General features: G+C 53.4%; 1 protein-coding gene across 1 annotated transcript in view; it reads left to right on the top strand.

Moving 5' to 3' along the window:
• Positions 1-20643, top strand: part of Eif3m (eukaryotic translation initiation factor 3 subunit M) — a 92769-nt gene that overhangs the window by 34953 nt on the left and 37173 nt on the right. The window contains exons 3-6 of the mRNA XM_023722905.1: positions 6184-6250; positions 7177-7262; positions 7737-7812; positions 15631-15798. Coding sequence (XP_023578673.1) covers positions 6184-6250; positions 7177-7262; positions 7737-7812; positions 15631-15798 — 397 coding nt within the window. The remainder of the gene's footprint in view (positions 1-6183; positions 6251-7176; positions 7263-7736; positions 7813-15630; positions 15799-20643) is intronic.

Below are 20643 nucleotides of genomic sequence, written 5' to 3'. Positions count from 1 at the left end.
GACAGAGACAAGTTCAGAGACAGAGACCATTCTCCTGACTTACCAAATATTTCATGAATCCCACATTCCTGAAAAGCTTCATAGGAAATAAATGAAATTAAGAGTCTTCAGTGGCTTGCCTGGTATCTGCACCATCGCTCCCAGTGGATAGGAAGGTATTTGCAGCTCTGAAAATGAATGTGTTTGATGAAATGCATTTCCTCCTGACTCCATAAGAGAGGTCGCCCTGCTTTCGGCAGTGGGCTGCTGGGAGGGAGACCAGCTCAGCTGCTGTGAGGTCCTTGGGCTGTCGCAGGGACACCACCAGCCGCCTCTGCTACCTCAGCGTGGTCCCCATCCCTGGACCGGGCGTTTCTGATTTGTGGAAAGCGTCTTCAGGGAGTTTCTTTATATAATGGTCCTCAGGTTAAAGTTGAAAATACCAACTTGACGCTGAGCAGACATGGCCATGCCGAATGTCGCGTCCACATTTTCCAGTAAATCATTTCATTATCCATAATAATAATCTCCACTGGCTTTGCAAATAATTGCTTTGCTAAACTTAAAGGAAGTCTGATTTTAATTTGCTATCTACATCTACATTCTCATATTCTTTTTATAGATTTTTTTTCAACACGCTATCAGCAGGATCTTCCTTCACTCTAGCATAAGGGAAAGTTTTATCTATCTTGAGATATCGCTAAAATAATTTACTGCTGAGGAAACAAAACCTTTTGTTTCACAATATATTTCTTCCCGACAGCTGTGGTATTTCAGCGAAAGCACCAAAGCTATGATGGTCTGGGCTGCAATCAGCTATTCTTAATAGGAAATTTTACAGACTTTTAATAAGATATCCTCAAATAATTTATGGGGAGAGGTTTTGAAGTAAAGAGGCATTGTTTGGCAATATGTTCTCCCTCTAATCTCAGGAAATTTAAATAAAAGAGTACTCATTTCCTCTGAACTCAGCAGTTCTCCTTTTTTTTTTTTAAAAAAAAAAAAAAAAAGATTAAGCAAAACACCTGCTGCAGTGGTCCCCAACACAGCTCAGATGCATCCAGCAAAATTGTGCTGGAGCAAACAAATTCTGCAGCACTGCAGTCCATGGACTCCCTGTCTGTGAGAGGTTAGGAGTCTCCAACAGGGGCTCCAAGAGGATTGACGGACAGTCACCAGCGACGTGTCCTTTGCTTCTGAAATGTACAGAGTAGTCCGTCCGTGTCCTGCTCTGCAGACCAGCGGCTCTGAGTCTGTTCCTTGTGGCCCCGCAGCCCAGGCCCAGATTTGTCCTGGTAGGAACTAGATGGTGTCCTTCATTCTGCCCAGCGAGCCTTCTTTCACACTCATCTTGGTTTCTTGCTTTTTTGCTATGGGTTTCGTTTGCTGTGGTAGCTTATGACGTTGTTATCTTTGTAACCACAACCGGCTCATCTCCAGATATCCCAGTGTTTATTCTATGTGCTTCCCATCCGGGTCATGGGTGGGCCTCATCTGTCTCTCATGCCCAAGGGCTCAAAGCAGGTGGGCTTCTGTTAAGAACGTGGTAGAAGGTGACTCTTCTCAGGCTTTGATTTGGGGAGAAATTCTGCCTCTCTAACCAGCTCCTGGGTGACACCAGCGCTTTGGGGCCTCGGCCCACACTATATGGCAAGGACTAGGTGACATCATAGGTCCCTCCCAACGTGACACGTCACATCTCAGGGCTGCGGTGGGGTCCTCGGAGAGTGCAGGATCCTGATGAGAAAAGTTGAAAAACTGAAGGCCACAAATATTAATTATTCTTCTCTAGGAAATTCAGTCAGGAGGGGGGAAAATCAACATGAATTTATTACCAGTAAACCCATTTTTGTGTTTCCTGCACGTATCTTTGCCTTGGGTCAAGAGACAATCATTCTGTCCACCTCCACAACTTCCCTTGCTCTCCCTCTTCTTCCAGTAACCTCGACCCCTCTCCTCCACACACACTCCGTCGGGCTCTCCTGTGCAGCCATAAAGTCCCCTCCATCCTCAGGTCCTCACTCAGATGCTCACACTGTGCTCTTACAAGAGGAGGAGAACACAGCTTGGACTCCTTCAAACCAAGCGCCCGTGGAGGGGCAGGAGGCCGGGCCATCCCCCCACAGCCGAGATGCTGCCGGCTTTAGCCACAGCTCCGTCCCTTGTACACTGGCTCACCCTAAACCATTTATGCTATGCCCATGGCCAGGCCAGATGAAGCAGGAATCTTCAGCCCAGCCGTAAGTACAAACTTTCTGCAGAGTCTAAAACCTAATGGATCAGCTTAGAACTGCTTGCAGTGGGCGGGCTCCACAGGTTTTGCTTTTCTCTTTCTGGCATGAAATTTAGGAAGGTGGAAAAGTAATATCTCAGCTGCCTGATATCGCTTTGGTCCCATTTTGTGTGTTTTTCAAGAGCACAGATCAAGGATAACAACCTCAATTTCCCTCTTCTCTTTGCTGAAAAAATCCAGCTTAGTAAAAGGAACTACTTCCACAACATTCATGTTACATTGTGTACATGTAAGTAGAAAGAATTTTAAAATCTTTCTGTAAGATTTCCAAGTCCATTTGCATAAGCCTGAGGTCAAATTGTTCGACTTATTCCAAGATCAAAACCAATGGCTGGCATAAATTCAAAGCCTTTGCAGCTACTACAAAGAAAGCTGCAAGTTGGCAATGTGCAAGGGCTGAGGGAAGAGCAGGCAACACCGAAGGTTCCGGAAAGTTCAGAGGAAGACTCAGGCCTACAAGGGAGGGGCAGTGTCTATGGGCCAGCAATCTCACCCCAGGGACCCCTGTGGCAGCTGATTCCACAGGAGACCCTGTGTTGTTAGGCACTGCTGTGTATTAAACGATCTCAAACCCATTGGCTGAAAAGAGCAGCTTTTTCTCTCCCAATTTCATGGGTCAGGATTTTGGCCACATCGCGGCTCCCCTTGTGGCATCCACAGAGCTCTCTAGAGTCTTTGCTGGCACAAGCTCGTCACAAGGACCCAAGATGGCTGTACTCACAGGGGCAGTGAGAAGGCTGCTCAGCGCAGGCTGCTGACCGAAGGCCTTCCCGGTGCTCCACAGAGGGCTGCGTCTCGTCTGGGACAGGTGACATCTGCACAGCACTTAGGCCAAGTCCGAAGGGCACAGGCCCATGTGATACTGACGTGGCAGGGGGCAACAGTTAACTCTCAACTACCCGGGCAAGTGTAGGCTCAAACAGGCAGACCTTCCTTCTCAGAAGAGGACGGATTGATCACAAAGCTTACGCATCGTGATCCACATTATGTTCAGATGTACAAAATCAGTCCTTTAAAACTGCCATTCAACTGGGCAAGCCCCGGATCCTTGTCTTTCAGAGCCCTCACTCCCACTTTTCATGCTCTTCCCAGGGGCCTGCAGCCTTTAGGACCCTCTGTCAACTGCAGGGCAGCCAGCCGCAGGTCTTGCTGGTAAAACCACGCTGTCAGCTTATTGTTACGTATTTCCATGTTGGGATTCTACCACGTCCCCTAAAAACATGGACGGCGAGTGCCTTAGGAAGTGTTTGATATCTATGAATTAAACACTAGGCGGGGCCCTGAAGTTGCTAACATCTGAAGGCTTGAGAGTGTGGAACAGGCTGGCCCAGGAAGGCGCTGCGTGGGCACCCGCAGACCCCGGACACCTCCCCTCGCCGGGCGGATGTCAGTCAGTTACATGCCAACACACTTGGGGTAGCTCCCAGTGGGGACAGGGGCTTGGGGGTGCGATGAACACATGCTAGAACTCAATAGCGGCTGTCAGCTTCCTGAAAGAGGAAGACTGAGTTGTATACTCTGACGGGGTGGCTGTAATGCACGTGGGTTATATCTGGAAACATAAATGTACCACTAACAACGCATGAGCCACAGAGGGCACGCGGGAAAGGAACGTTATCGGCGTCTGCCAGCCTCTACGATGCTTTCACAAGTGAAGTCTGTGCACCCAGGTCCCACAGGGCCTGGCCAGTCGTGTCCCCCAGCTGTGAGCTGACCGGAGGACAAGGCGAGGCTTGGGCAGCAGCAGCAGGGCACGAGTGCTGGGCCTGCCTCTGCCACCTGCCCCGCCCTCCGCCACCTCACGGGCCACACTCCTCACATTGCTCATAAGATGTCATGGAAGAATGTGACCCGCCTCGCTGAGCTTGGGAATAAGGCCGCCAGTGCCGCCATCTCCGTGTGAATGTGCAGTTGGGTTATATGGCCCACACTTACGGCCCACACTTAGGGCCCACACTTACAGCCCACACTTACGGTTCACACTTACGGCCCACACTTACGGACCACACTTACGGACCACACTTACGGCCCACACTTATGGCCCACACTTATGGGCCACACTTACAGCCCACACTTACGGCCCACACTTACGGCCCACACTTACGGCCCACACTTATGGGCCACACTTACGGACCACACTTATGGCCCACACTTATGGCCCACACTTACGGCCCACACTTATGGCCCACACTTATTGCCCACACTTATGGGCCACACTTACGGACCACACTTACGGACCACACTTATGGACCACACTTATGGGCCATACTTACGGCCCACACTTATGGCCCACACTTACGGACCATGCACAGTAGCACACTCTGAAACTCACTCAGTGCCACAGCATCAAAAACTGTGGAGACACAAAGCCCCACTCAGCCACAGCTGCCGTTCGTGGTTATTAGGTTTTGTCTGCCTGGCTGAACCTCACAACTTCCTCAGTCCTTACTCCACTTATAAGTAAAGTTCACATTATGCTAAATATGTAGTTTCAAAACCTCTATTACTACCTCGAGCTCAGAATCCCTGCCAATACCCAGGGCCTCAGGTCTGGCATGTCGGTGAATAGTGAAACAGTATAGGAAGGGAGAACCTTCCAGGTTCTAGGTGTAAATCAGTAAAGGAAAGTTCCCCAGTGAAGGCATGAGCCTGCCGTGCTGAGCCGTGATGTGGGAGCCCTCGCCCCTCGGAGGCTGGGAATCCGCAGGGGTAGGTGACACAGAGCGCCGCCCAAGTCCACGGCCAGGCAGCAAGCAGGGCCGGAGCAAAGCCTCGCAGGTTTTCTGGCTGACAGTTCTGCACCAATGTGAGAAAAGGGATATGGAATCTGTCCACGCGGGCCAGGTCTGTGGCTTCCTCGGAGTAGATGGGCTGGTTTGCATTTACGTGTCGCCAGACAGACACGGCAGGAGGAGAACTCTTCTCTGACCAGACCTGTGATGCCCAGTGTCCAAGCCGCACACAGGTTGGCTTTGCTCTCAGCACCTGTCCCACCCCGGAGTAGGGCTCCCAGCCACAGAGGCCTAGATAGCAGAACTGTGCTTCCTGGAGTCAGCGGACGTTGAGCATGTCAGCTCCTAGGGATGCTGTGATGAGGGACCACACCCTCTGACGACAGGGTCCTAGCCCTGAGCCTACCCCTGGGGCTCCTGCCTCACTCTTCTAGCCCTGGTGGTCCCAGGAACTGCTCGGTTGGTGGCTTCCTCAGCCCAACTCTGCCGCCACCTCCTCCCCTCTCCTGCCTCCTATACGTTTGCCTTTAGGGTTAGACCCTGCCCAGCCAATGCAGGGTGAGCTCGCCGTCAGATCCTTAACATAGTCTGCAGACACTACTTTCCCTCAAATATGCCACACTGTCAGGCCCCAGGTGGCACATCCTGCGCAGCCCCCAGCAGGCCTCCCCACGGGACCTCTGGGTAAACTGGCCCTGCCCTTCAGATGTGAGCGTTGGGGTCTTGAGGCAGAAGAGAGAAGGGGCCCCTCTGCCCCACTGGGGCTGAAGCTGCTGAGTCACAGTGATGAAGAGCTTGGGAGTCCTGGAGCAAGTTAGCAGGGATGGCCTTGAGCCTGTGAGGAAGGTCAGAGGCTGGGTGGTGGCTTCCAAGCCATCCCTGCATCCTGGATGTCACCAGGGCCTCCCAATGCCCACCGTCCCACAGGGGCAGAGGTGGACACTCTCTCAGTAGGACAACCCTTTGGTATGGCTCTAGGAGTCAACTTCCAGAAGTCCAGACAAGAACTTACAACTCTCACTTCAGCACTAGGGCCTCACGCGTGCTAGGCGAGGCCTGCCCCGGAGCCACAGCCCCGGCCTCTTTAAAATGTTTTATTCTGAGACAGGGTCTTGCCAAATTGCCTAAGCAGGCCTTAAACCTATGACCCCCCCCCCCCCCGGGCCTCTTAATACCCAGGACTACAGGCTGGTGTCGCCCCTCCCTTGCGCGCTCAACTCCTTGCGTGAAATCTCTGCCTCCAGAGGTGCTGAGCGCTGCTTTCTGCAGCGGGCCCTGCAATGCACTCCCTCTTCGCAGCTGAAGAGGGAGGTTTTACGTTTACAGTGGCATCATCTTTCTTGTAGTGCGCGCTCTCCCTGATGCTTGGCTCTTGATGAGGAAGAGAAAAACCCGTTAGGGCAGCGACATGCGGGCATCCCTAGCTTAGGGCTTGGAGCGGAATTCTGTGTGATGCGGCAGCACTGGGAAATGGCGCTGCCCATTGGTCCAGACTCACAGAATTTCACAGCACAAAAGCTGAGCCTCACTGTTTGTCCATCTCTAAAACTCCTTTGGGACCTGCGCTGCTGAGGCGGGCACTGAGCCTCATTCAGGAGTCGCAGTGTCTTGGTGGAGAGGTGAACGAGGTGATCTGGCCTGACTGAAGCCTCGCAAAGCGACCCCATCAGAATGACGGGGGCCGAGACCCCCATCTGCCTGGCTCTGGAATTGGCGAGTGTGTAAGACTGAGCAGAAGGAACTTCTGGAAAGGTGCCAGTCACTTTCCTTTCTGTGAGTACTGTCCCTCCTCACTGGGACCTGGGCAAAGCATTGGGAGACAGACTGCTGGGTTCTGCTCAGAGAGGGCCTGCGTGCTGCTTTCAGGCACATGACGTCTGCCCAGGATGCGTGCTACCCACAGTGGCCTGAGGCCCTGACACTGCAGCTCAGCCGGAGCTCTGCCCCATCTGGGCCAAGTTCCACGGATCCTGGAGGCAGCTATGATGTCCTCAGCTTCGTGGTGTACGGACAGAGGCCTGGGTTTCCAGCCTCTTTGAAAGCTCAGACTAAGTCCTAAGTTGCATTCAACGATGCATATGGCTTCACAGGCCGGGGCAGACAGGTTCTATGGAGAAGGCTCCAGGAGCTCCCACTGTGATCTGACCGGTCACCTGCGTGTCCACCCCACAGGTGTCCGAGGGGCAGCGGAGAGTGCGGGGCCGTCCTGCTCGCCGCCGCCTTTCAGCCTCTCCTCACCCCTCTTTCCCACGGCCTCAGTCAGGCCCCAGAGTGGGCTTCTGGCCCTGCAACTTCCCCTGCTTTTCTCACTGGTCCTTACACAGGTCCTGGGTGCCTGTTTGTCCCTGCAGCCTGAGCCAAATGTCCTAAATTAGAACTGAGACTTTTTAAAAACATGGACGCGGTGCAGTGGGGCACGCTGACTAGCGGGCTGTGGTGTTGAAAGCCACTCGTTCAGTTTATTGTTCTTTGATGTCCAAGTCGTGGCAGCCTCTCCTGCTTATTTTGCTAGGGGAAGCAAAGGTCATCAAGTTGTGTTTTTAAGGCGACTGATACACTTTTACGAGAGGGGCTTTGTAGAACTGCTGAAGAATATCCATGTCTCTTCTAGCTAAGTGTGTGACCCTGCTGTGGCCCTGGAGGCCACTCAACACCAGGGTCACTGCCACATCATCCCGGGGTTGCTCAAGGACGCGGACTTCTTCACTTGACTAGCAGAAATGTTCGTCTAGTTGAAGGAACAGGCCTTCCGCAGGGCCCCTGGCCGGCACCGGGCGGCCCAGCCGCGGCTGCAGTGGCACGGACCAGGTACGTCCACCACCTCTGCCAAGGCTCACTGGGCTCTGGGCACTGCCCACGCAGCTGGCTGCAGATCAAGGTCACCAGAGCGCCCCTCACCCTGGCCAGGCCAAGTGATCACTGCAGGATCCCGGGAAGGATCATGCATGTAAACCTTCCAAGTGTGAAGCAAAAGGTGGACAGCATGCCCGGCCAATCTGGAAAGCCGCAGGTCAGAGGAGTTTCCGGGGCCCCGGCGGGGCGGCAGCTGTTCCCACTTTCTCAGTGGAGCAAGGGTGGGAGGTGGGAGGTGGGATGGGGGTGGGGTGGGGGTGGGTGCTGCTCTGGTGCTAAGGAGAAGCCACAGTGGTGGTGCCCACATTCTTTTTTTTTGTACCAGGGATCAAACTCAGGACCTGCGCTTGCCACACGGGTGCTTGTGCCGCTGAGCTGTCTCCAAGTAGTGTACCCCTTAACTCCGCTGCCCAGCCCTGCACGAAACCTGCGAATGGGGAGCTCCGTCACCACCTGCACATAGCGGCTGTCAGTGCTGAGGGCAGCAGGGCTGAGCTTGCCCTGGCCTCTGCCCCTGGGGAGCGCAGTCACCTCACCACCACTCCCCAGCATCTCGGGGTTCTCGAGGACCAGCATCTGTGGTGCCAGGGGAGCTGGGGCCTATGTGCGGGCTTGGAGAGCAGCAGGCAGAGCCCAGGGCCCTGGACCATGCTGCACTAACACAGCCCAGCACCAGGGCCGCCCTCAGAGGCTTTGGGCTTCGTTTCTGCTCTGTGTCTACACAGCCTGCTTCTCATTTCCAGAGGAACATCAGCAGGAGCGCCCCACCTTACGCTAAAATCTTGTCACCAACAGGGCAGCTCGAAATAGCAGGGACAGGAGCCTCCACCCAGCCAGCCACACCTGGGCAGGCTCAGGGAAGAACAGCCGCCTGACTTCTGGGTGCCAGGCTCCAGTCCCACGCCTGCGCACCCCCTTCCCCGTAGTTGCATCTCTGTCTTCCTTACTAAGGCATGGGGACCACGCTCTGCACCTGCAGAGTCCAGGATCATTTCTGTCTCCAGTCCTTCACTTAACTGCCACCGTGAAGCTTCTTGAGTTTCAGAAAGCACCATTCACAAGTTCTGGTGTCTTGAGGCAGACACCTTTTGGGGGCAGCAGGTGCCTTGCACACATTTGGCCTGCTGCTGACTGTGTGAACAGTGTCAGTGCTACTGTGTTCTTGGTAGTGTGTTTTCCTTCCAACCACACAATACTTTATGAAAGCAGCAATTCTCCAAGAAAACAGAGTCCGGGAACCGTTTGGGTGGGGCTCTAGGTGTTCAAAGACTGCCACCTGATACTAGAGGCGACTTTCTCTTAGTTCAAAGCAGCTCTGCTTGCCTTAGTTCTCAGCTTGCGGTTTCTAATTCCATCTTCCCTGGAGAAGAGTGTAGTCCACGTTTGGGGCTGGGAACCCCAGGATGAGCCAGAAGTCCTGGGAGGTGAGAAGGCTGGCAGAGCCCTGAAGTCTCCTGGGTGACTCGGGCAGCTGCACACCTGTGACCAGAAAGTGGAGGGGGAGAAACGTCAACTGTCTGTGGTGGAGTTGGATCAGGAAGGGGCACCACTCAAGCCTCTGGGGGAATGCCAGGAAATCAACTCCCTGCATTTATATCTGGTAGCAAAGAGACTCAGTATGTAACCTGGCTTAGGTTGGTTGGTTGGTTGGTTTATGCACTGATCCTGCCTGTTTTGCTTTGATATGATTATGTTCTGGGGTAGTCCAGTAGTTGACAACAAGTTTCTCTTGTGGAATCATTTCAGCTAATGTCAGGTTCTAGAATTAGAACAATCAAGCCCACCGGTGGATGGTGAATGAATGAATGGACCAATGACGCAGGTACTGATGATCCCAATGTCACAGAGGCTGCGGGAACTAGACTTGTGTGCTGACCACAGAAGCACATACCGGAAACACGGCTGCTGAAAGCTCAGAAGAGCAGCCCTATGAACCCAGGGCCGATTCCAGCCTAGAACCACGGCTCAGAAACACAGGCAGGCGACAGGCGAGGTGGGTGCCACTGGTGTGGCTCCCCATGGAACCAGACTCACAGGACCAAAAAAAGGAATGCGTGTAGAACATGTAGGTTAAGGGTCTCAGGGATAAAGTGGTCAGTCACGAGGTGCAGATCTGGCTGCATCTTCTTCAAAACCATAAATACCTCACAATAAGACACGAGAGAAACAGGAAGTATGAGCAGGTATGTGGAGATATGAGGAATTGCAACTAATTGCTTAAAGATAATTTTAGAGCAATTTTAAACCTGCAACAAAATTGGGAGGTGCATGCAGAGATTTCTGAAGGACGCTTGCCCTCACACAACATAGCCCTGCGAGGCCCCTCGGTGCTCGCCTGTTACCCCAACCCTGACAGTCACGCGTCTGCCTCTGTCCCCACAGTTCTGCAGCAATCATGTAGGCTAGAGCTTTTCAGACTGGCTTTTCCACCTGGCAGCCTGCATTTCCCTCTCCTCCGTGGTTTTCGTGGCTTGGTAGCTTGCAGTTTTTAGCACGGAGTTCTAGTCTGTCTTCTTCAGGGACATAGCTCGGTCCTCCACTAACTCGCTGAGGGCGCGAGGTGCTCTGGGATTCAGCACTGGAGTAAAGTGGCTGTTGCTGCCACTGGGCAGTGTGTGGGCACAGTTCTCAGGTCACTGGGCACACATCAGCCGCATGACTGCAGTGTTGCTTGGTGACAGCGTGTCCACTGTGGTGTAAGAACCAACACACAGCGTCCCTCACTTGCCACGGTGGGGGAGGAGACTCCTGCAGCTCTGCATTGTCACCAGCATCTGCCCACCCTGAGCTGGGTCACAGCTCGGCTCCTTCCCGCCGACCTTCTGTACCTGCGCATCTTCTCTGTGAGTGTGTCTGAGACCCAAAGCTCACTTTTAGTCGCTGTCAGTTTCTCTTGGTGCTCCACAAGGTGTGGTAAGTGAAGTCGCCTAGCTGCGCATGCAGACATTCACAGAGAACCGGCACAGTGTTCAGGGTTTCCTTCAGGCAACAAGCCAGCAGCTGTTGACCTGGATGCCTGTCCACAGAGTTGAGTGCACCACTCTTCTACTATACAAGTTTGAGCTTCAGGCTGCAGGTCGCATCTTTCTTTATCTCTGGGCTTAACCTGAACACCCACAAGAATAAAGCAGCACCAGGCCCAGGGCACCCAGTGTGCTGCATGCGAAGCGTATGTGGGCAATCCTTAGGAGCAGCGTAGCAGGTATCCAAAGCGCCCCAGACTTGGGAGCAGGGAACGCAAGACTCCAAGCTCAGGTGCTCAGTCCCACAGGCTGCTCCATGTACCTTTCATTCTCCATGAGTTTTGCCTGAAGGCCCTTGTGTTCTAGTGTGTATTAGAGCTAGACATAAGATTTAAACGTGATATAAATCTTATCAAGTTCCAAGATTACTTTTATTGCCCCTTCTCAGATACCTTGGTAAGATTCAGGCTATAAACCTCATATTAGCACACACCTTGTAGTACCTTGGAGTTGGAGAGACAATTATAAGCAAAATTCAGCTCACCTCATAATGCGGACTTTCACTAGGAAGAGAGTGAAGAAACAAAATCATTCAGAACAGCAGCGTGCTGGCTAAGCTGGCCACTGTCCCAAGGAAAGGGCTCCTTCCTACCTCTCTGAAATTGTGCTTCTCCTCCCTACGCCAGCTGGGACCCCTGGGAGCAGCACGGAGCACCCAGGACCTCTGGTGCTCACTGTCTTGTGAGTAACTGCTGGGCGCTGGCACGGAGGAGCCGGAGGGAGCAGCACCCTCCTGTGCGTCTGTGAGGAAGTCAGCCTGGTGGTGGGAGGAGGCCTGAACTAAGAGCTCTGGTGGCCAGGGGCTCAGATGCACTTAGTGGAACCCTGACGCCAGGGCACAGACTGTCACGGTAAGATGATCGCGTTCTGGGGGCATGGTGGGCAGTGCAGGTGCTGTAGTGGTTGCCGACTCCACTGTGACAGCCCACAGGCAATTCTTGACAACAAGCCATCATACATTCCTCCTAAACATACAGTCTTCATCTGCCAGGTTACTTAAAAAAAAAAAAAAAAAAACCAATTAGAAAGTACCTGCGAGTGTTCCCATAGAATCCCTGAGTTCTCCGCTCCACAAGTCATGGCCCCATGCATCCTGACGGATGTGTCAGAACCCCACCCTGTGTGGCCACACACAGCCTGGTCCCTTCCCAGGGGACCAAGCACAGCCACAGGAGCCCAGATGACATCATTAGTAGCTGGGATCAGCGCAGCAGCACCTGGGGGTTGTCCTTGGAATTAAATGAGTTGATAGCTGCAGACCACGCCATTGCTATCGCTGTTGTGTTTGTGATGATCCCGTCCTCACCCAGGCCCGCCATCGCCCCCCACTCTACGCTCTTCCCACCTCTCCCTACCACCTTGGATCTTCTTCATTCTCTGAAACACTGCTGATTCTAACTGCAGTGTTTACTAAAACCCTACCGCAACTGGGTCTTGGACAAAGCTCCTTTTCAGAAGTCCCTGGAGGACCTCTCTGTACTCAGCCTTCGGCCTGCAGCAGCATCTCAGGAGGCAGCTATGGAATCACAGGACTGGGGTCCCTGGGTCCCCATGTCCACAGGGCCCCCTAAATCTTGGCCTGCTTCCCAGCAAGTAGAGGCTCTGGGCAATGATTTCTACCCAAGTGCTCGTTGCTCACAGTAATGTTGCCTTTGCCACCTCCAAAGCAGTCCAGCAATTCACCCTGAGCTGCCCCAGGCCAAGGCAAGATTTGTTTGCACTCTGCCTAACTGAAATGGCCCATGGTATGATATTTTTCTTACAAAGTAAAGGATGGTCTTCCCTTAAAAGAGACTTCTGCAGCCAGCTCTAGAATGACTGACATTAGCTGCTTTTTTTCATTTGGCTATAAATTATTTTAGAGATTTGATAAAAAAACACAGTGACTGCATTAAAGCTGTGTTATGGTAAAGGACTCACTGTCACAAATCCCCCTCAGAATACACGCACACACTCGTCCCACTGCTCTTGTCACTTTCCGAGGCAGCTCTGGAGATCCTTTCCGGTGAGGGTGTGGTGAGGTGTGACCAGCCCTGGGGGGCTCACAGCTGCTGCGTCCTAGCTGCCTCGTCCACCAGACGCGCTCGCGAACCTTCCAGCTCTGCTCCAGAGTCAAGTGACCATGAAAGGGAGGCATTTTGAATCCATTCATGATTGAGGCATGAACGAAAGAGAGTTGTGGTCAAAGAGGACGGAGAACTGCTGCAGAAAGAGGCAAGAACAATTGGGTGCATGTTAGGCGCAAGGGGCAGCATTTCCGGGGGATTCATGACATTGTATCTTTCATTGTAACATATTTATAAAAATTTAAACATTCACCAGAGTTTTGGGCTACAACTTGTGTGTGTAAAATATCCCAAGTGGAGTGGGTGACTCTTCCATGGAAATCCGGGAGCCTTCTGGGTGGCTCGGTCCTCACTCACCTCTGTCTCCATCTTCTTCCTAAGGAGCTTAGAGGCACAGTGGGAGAGGCCTAGTGCATCAGCCCTGGGGTGTGGACTGGGCCTGTCTTTGTTTCTGTCCCTCTCACAGTGCACCATGCTTGCCTTAGACCCCTCTTCTTCTCTCCATGTCCTCCTGCCCCCCACCAGCCCAGCCCTTTAACTTCATCCAACAGCAGCCTTGTATCACACCGGCCCTCGGCCCTCCCAGGCTTCCCTGTGTCTCCTGATACACTCTTTGCTCATCTACAAGTTCCAGTGGAAAAAATGACAGGCTCTCCCCTGCTTCTGAGGACTAGAGCAAGCCCCACAGCAGCAGCTCAGGGCTTCCTTGGGCCATCACAATAGCAATGCTGAGCACAGCCGTGTGACCTGCATCTAGGAATCGCCCTTAGCAACTCCAGGTGTCAGGATTGGGGTACAGCACAGACTGCACTTTGCAGTGAGGCTGTCACTCATCCGGGGTCTCTCCAAGAGGATGTCAGAGCATGACAGGGCCTGGCTGTCTGCAGGCCACAGCAGCTGCTGTCCTTACACCGTGGCCTTGGTGACGAGGCCAGTCCCATCTGTCCCCACTGTCAGCCTCCCATGTGGACATCAGCTTTACAAGAACAATGCGGTTTCTCCCTGGCTCTCTGTTGGTGCCAGGGCCCAGCCCCTGAGCGTAGTCATGTAGCACCTTTGGTGTTGCTTGTAGCTTTGCACTGCTTTCTCATTCATAAATCCTGCCCTAGGACCTGGTGATGCCGGCCTTGTGAGGTGCTGGCCCAGCACTGAGCCCCTTCCAAAGACTCCTGTATAGAGTTCTTTCCTGCTGAATGCTTGCATTGTCCAAATGCTACAGGAAATATCATACAATGCCTAGGTACTCCTCAGCAAGGGTGAGGGTAACTTGCCTAATGCAGAGAATGTGTAATAAAGGAAACAAGGCTCTCCAACAGCTAGGGAGGAGCCAAACAGGCATATTAAACTATGGTAGTAGGCTGGCCAGATAGCTCAGCAGATGAAAGCACCTGCTTAGGCAGACACAGGGACCAGAGTTCGATCCCCTGTATGCCGGGCCAGCCCCTCCCCCAGGGCATGCTAAGACGGAGTGGCGGCATGCACCTGCAATCCCAGCACTTGTAAGGCTGCAAACAGGAGGATCACTACGAGTCCAATATGTGTAATGAGACCCTGTACTAAATACACAAAATAAATAAATAGACTATGGCAGTACCCTCCAGCAACATGTTTTGAATAATGAAGATTCTGCCACTTTGCAAAGATATACACCTTGTCATCACAACCTACAAAGAGAGTACGATAGCACATGCACGTAACATATTGGCAGGACTGCCTGGGTCGGCTGGTGACAGGAAGGCAGCATCTGAAGGAGAGGAAAGCCACTCAGACACTGTGCACGAAGGAGCCTAAGAAAGTCACTCAGGGCCCCGGGGTCGTTTCTACCCAACAGGTATGCAAGCCAGGAAAAGTGCTCGCAGACTGTCCCTTCAAGATGTCTCCATACCGACTCCCATCGTTACTGAGAAGCTGGAAGGATGGCTTGCGCATGGAACTAATTAGGGACTAAAACTCTACCTGACGCATGCTTTCCTGTTTCCTCTTCTGTTGTGCCTCATTGGAGGGAGCCCAGTAGAGGCGACATTTAGCCTGTCCTCACCTCGTTAGGACAGTTCAGGCCTCTGCCTCCTGGGGCTGGGGTCTCCACTCTGCTCCTTCCCCGCAGCTGCTCAGATCCGACTTCCACACTTCCTTGGGTTTTGCTTCCTTCTTGGGAAGTGCTGCGTCTCCCGGCTAGACTGGAAGGTCTCCCAGGTTTGGTTTCCTTTCTTTTCCATAAAAATCCCCTCAGCTCTTTGTGCAGTTGGATGCCGGGATCGGCACTAATGAATTAAAGCATTATGGGTTGTGCACCCGGCGCTCGGAGAGCTGGGGTCGCCCCCGCCCGTCTCGCGGCCGCTGCCCAAGCCGCATCCCCACGCAGGGCGCAGCTGGAACGGCAGCACGACCCGCTCGGGTTTGCAGGGCCATCTGCCTCTCGGGTGTTTTCACTCTCTTACCTCATTTACTCCTCACCGAAGTCCTGCGAGGTACACCGAGCGGATCTGGTGCAGCCTGCTTGATAGATGGCCGCCGGAGGGAGGGGAGGCCAAGCGGCTCGCCCGGCCTCTCAGCACCCCACTCTGCCTGCCAGAGTTCTTCTGGGGAAAGAAATACAAGCGCGCTCGCTGCGTAGAATGGGCGGCAGCCGCGCGGCTCGGCTCCCCAGCAGCTCTGGGCCCACGCCGCCCCCTGCTAACTGCCAGCCTCGGGACCTGGGGGCGAGGCCTGCTGCGCCCACGGCCTGGCTTTCGCTGGGCAGGCTGGCCGCTTCTCCAGCCCCTGCCCGACATTTGGCTCCCGCTTCCGGTTGGCTTTTCTTCTCCGCAACAGACCTCTTCAGCCTCGGCCACTGCAGATCCGGGCGCTGCCAGGTCAGCTCAGTCCCCGGGCCCACGGGGGTGGGACCTGGCGGTGGGCTCCTGGGGCCCCCAGCCCCTAGACAGCGTCTGGCACAGATGTCACAGGGACGCCCAAGGCAGGAAGGAAGGCTCGAGGTGTTGTCAGCGGGGGCGCTCGCCTAGAGAGGGGAAGGCCCTGGGTTTGATCCCAACATTGCGCACACATTAGAGAAGCAACTTTTGTTTAGTACTCAGAGGAAATGGTCCTTCTGGGGTGGGGTAGGGGTGCCACACACAGGGGTCCCTTCAGAAAAAGGGAGAAGGCAGCGACGCACCCTGGGGCTGAGGACTCCAGAGAGGCTGGTGGGGTGGGGCTTGCAGGGTGTAGGTGGAGGACAGGCAGGGAAGGCAGAAAGGGAGCCCACCCCACCCCCAGCCTCAGGAGATATGGAGTCAGCCCCTGGGAGCTGCTGGTGAGTTTCTGGATGCCTGATGAGGGGGTACCAGGCCAGCCTACATAACCTGAGATGGACGAGTGTCGGATTCACACAGCAGGGCTGTTTTTGCCTCCAGAAAAGTGTGTTCCCGCACCTTTTCTTTGCAGTGGAAAGTGTCAGACCCAGTGGCCTGGGGCGTTGCTAGTTTTCCCGGAGCACCGCCTGGGGTGAGGGCACTCATCTGCATCCCTGTGACTTCAGAAGAAAAACTGAGCAGGTCTGGAAGTAGCAGCCTGCTCCTTCAGGAAGCTCCTGGGCAGGCGGACATGTGATACATTCCACCTGTGGGAGCCCTTCCTTTGGCCCTTCTTTAGCTTGAGGAGAATTTCATGGTGAGAGGTCTAACCAGGGATGAGTGCTCAATTGTGGAGTTTGGCTCTATTTCAAAAGAATCACGTTTCCAGTTGTTGATTGGTTTTGGGTCTCTAAGCTGTCTAAGAAGACCCTGCTAGGTCCCTGGAGATGACCTAGGGTGTCACCGTGGTGGCTGATGCTGGCTTGCAGCCTGAGTTGGGACTGAGAAGGGTACCTGGGCTGAGGGTTGAGACTGGGTTGCCCTCTTGCTCCTTAGCGGACATGGGCAGGACTCCCAGGGTACCACACGGGGCTGAGCAAGGATGACTCTCCATGTGGCCATGGCCAGTGTCCTGCTCACTTTCTCATCCTCTGAGACTCAATACCTGCACTCACAATGTGAAGGAGGAGAGGCTTCCTTTGGCTCACGTTTCTATTCATTGCAGCTGGCACCAAGCAGGAAGGCACCGAACAGGTGCCTGGTGGAGGAGAGCTGCTCATGGCATGGTGCAGGGGAAGTGGAGGGAAGGGAGGAGCCAGAAGGGAGCCAACCCTGTGTGGCCCCGCCCGCCCCCAGCTCCCAGCCCCCCAGCAGCAAGTCAGCCTTGGCCTCGGATCTAGGCCCTCCCAGAGGTCCTACCTATGATCACTCAAGGTTTGGAAGACACCTAGACGTAAACCCTGACACTAAGGACTGGGGGCTTACCTAGGAGCACAGTGTTTCTCCTAGTGTGAGCCAAGAATGGGACCTCAGGCTCCCCTGTCCTTGCTGAGCTGAGGCTCTTGATGACCCTGAACCCAGGACCCTGCCAAGACGCTGGGCACCGACTCAGCAGCCGCTTGCTTTTCTGAGCCCCAGAAAAGGCTCCTTCTGCTCCTGTAAGGCCTGCTTTCTTGGTAGCAGTGTCACAGGAGGTGTGCCAGGGCTCACGTGTGATGTCAGCAAGGACCGAAGGCTTCACGTGTCATAAAATGGGGTGGACAGGGCTGGACAACCTGCAACCTCCTTTGAGTTCAGCTAGCAGGGATTTCAATCCAATGTGGCGACGTAGCCGCTTGTAATTTTGTTTGCTTGTTTGCTTAGTTACTGGGGAATTAACCCCAAGGCTTCCATGCTGAGCTGAATTCCCAGCCGTTGGTTTTAATTTTTGAGTCAGGCTCTGCTAAATCCTTAAGTTGCCCTAGATGGGCTACCATTGCATTCTCCTGTCTGGGCCTCCCAGGATCTGGGGTTGCGGGCACACGTGCACCACCACAGCTAGCCTAGACGACTCATTTCTTTTCAGGATGGACGGGCTGCGTTATCCATTTGCTGTTGCTCCAGCAGAGTTCTGCAGACCGAGTAACTCCTGAGGAACAGGTGCTTATCTGGCTTGCTGTGTGGCTGGGAAGTCAAGTCCACTTTGAGTTCACCCTATGCTTTGTGGCTTTGCTGGAAGTGGCAAGAGGTAACCAGCACCTGTCAGCGTAAATCACACCCACTGCTTCCCCCAACAACTACATAAAACACCATGCTTTATGTCCCAAGAAATGAGAGGAGACGGTTTTCCGCAGAGAATGTTTTCGTATCGTGTAACAAGAGCCGAGCACTTTCTTGCCTGTGAAATCTGGGTCCTAATTGTCAACGCCTGATTTTTCCCCTCAGCCAATGTCATATTTTAGGTGCTGTTACTGAAGCACTCTGTTTCTGGCACCAGGTCCCCTTGGTAAGGGTGACTGACAGTAGCAATATCCAATGGGCAAATGGCATCAAAAAATGAGAGATTTCTTTTCCTTCCAAAATTAGAACTCCAGTGGTAATTTCCTAGGGCTGAAAATATCCTTGCTTATGAATCAGGACCTGGGCCCCCTTTAGTTTTTTATTCAGCCCTTCAGCTGGCAGAATTCATCCTCAACTTGGTACCTCCAGGTTGCAAAATGGCTGCTCCACTCCAGCTTCATATCTGCACCCAAAGTAAGGAGAAGGGAAAGGCACAATGATAAAAACTCCTGCAAGCTACATCTGCCTCCGTTTGAAACATTTTTCAATAAAGCCACACAGAACAATTTTCCTTTCATCAGTGAAAGATGTCACATCCCCCACCCCCAGCTGCTGGGGTGCAGGCTGGGAATTGCAGTTGTTTGGCTGGCTGGGCAGGAGCCATCTGAACAGGTTGCGCTAGCCCTGTAGCTTGGATCGCAATTGTTCCCGGGCCTGCATGCTCCAGGTGGGTCCTCAGCCTCTCAGTGGGGAGGCTGGCAGGAAGCTTGCCGGCTTCGGGAGGGTCCTGGCTGCTTCTCTCTCACTCTTGGCAAGGACCACGACATGAACAGCTGCCTCCACTGTGTGCTCCCACTGTGCTGCTTCCCTGTCCGCAGGCTCCAAACCAGGGGCCACCAGCCACCGCTGGAAACCTCCGGCAAGGAGAGTAGCAGAACCTGTTGTCTCCAAGAGCCGATTGTGATTGCCCGAGGCGCCCGTTGCAGTGGCCCCCACCCACCCTCAGCTGCCTAGCCCAGCCACAAAGGCAGGGAACTAATCAGAAGTTACCAGCAGGGCCAGCTACAACAGCTATTTTTTTTCCCCATAATTTTTTTGAGAAACAAATAGCAATGAGACAGTTTCAAATCACATTAGTAGGACAGTTTCATTAACTAACACATTGCACATTGCATACTGTCTACCTAGTGGTTATTTGTTGTACAAGATGCAGACATGATATCTTATTTACAAACACTATTAGAACAAATCCCTCTGTTCATCGAAGTAAGAGAATGTAGCTGTATATCTATCCTAACCATTTTGAATACACAGATACTAAATGTCATTCATCTGTATCCCCTTTTTTTTAGTTCTATCTTTTATTATAGGTGTGTGAACTCAGCAAAATATTCCAAAATAGTCCAGTAGTCCATAATAATATTGGGTCTTCATGACTGGCAATGTCAGAAGTTTAGGTGATTCAACTGCTAAGCAGGACAAAGAAAACAGACCTGAAAATTCTGTCAAAGCTATAGAACACAGTCTTGGAGCTTGGGAGAAAGCAAGCTGTGGGTGTGGGGCAGGGATGGTGAGGGCACCTGGGACTCTGCAGGGGGAAGCACGAGGGCCCAGCAGCCCCTGGGTGAGGAGCGGCCAGGGAAGCAAGTGCCAGCCTGCGGGGTCTGTCCTCCTCGAAGCTGAGTGACTGCCACGGTGGTCCCTGCAGGGCAGAGACTGAGGCTGCATTTCCCCACGGTCAAGGTGGCCTTGGGGCCTAGAGGCTCCTTTCTCTCCCGCTCTCCCTCGCAGCTCAGCTGCCCCACTGTCTCCTTCCCCATGTTGACAACTCAGAGGCCACCCTGGCCAGCCTGTCCAGGGCTAAGGACCGATCGCCAAGCGCTGTTCGTACACAGATCCAAAGATGGAGTGTACACCCCACCGTTGGTACTGAGGATGTCTGCCCTCCACGGTCTGTGCTGTGGGCTGTCTTGCTTTTGCGACGGTTGTATTGTAGTTCACGAACCATGAGGTTCACTTAAACCCGCGTCAGTGTTCAGGGTGCACGCCCAGTCGCTTAGCAGCCGTCTCTACACAGGCCACAGGGAGTTCCCAGCCCTGTCCTTCCAGGCTTCAGGGGAGCCCCTGCCAGCTGAAATCCTCCGATGTGTGCCCTTTGCGGCTTCCATCGCTTAGCGTGAGAAGCTTCATGGGGTTGTGGCACGTATCACTTTTTCTTCTTATTGCTGGATAATATGTCACTTAAATATCTTACATTCTAGTTATCTGTTCAGTTTATTGACATTTGGTTATGTATTTGGCTTCTATGAATAGTGCTGCCACGAATGCTCACATTCTCTCTCTCCTCCCTCCCTCTCTTTCTGGTACCAGGGATTGAACTCAGGACCCTGCACTTGCCAGGCAGGCACTTATTCTACTGAGCTCCCTGGCCCTCCGTTCCTTCCATCCTTCCTCCCGCCTTTCTTTGCGGTACCAGGGATTGAATTCAGGACTCTCCCTTGCCAGGCAGCAGACACTTATTCTACTGAGCTATCTCCCTTGCCCACTTGCTGTCCTTTCTCTCTCTCTCTCTCTCTCTCTCTCTCTCTCTCTCTCTCTCTCTCTCTC

This window comes from Octodon degus, unplaced genomic scaffold, assembly GCF_000260255.1.
Source record: "Octodon degus isolate 3935 unplaced genomic scaffold, OctDeg1.0 scaffold00093, whole genome shotgun sequence".
NCBI lineage: Eukaryota > Metazoa > Chordata > Mammalia > Rodentia > Octodontidae > Octodon > Octodon degus.
Note: the sequence above shows the minus strand (reverse complement) of the source record. Positions and strands in the feature narration are given on the sequence as shown.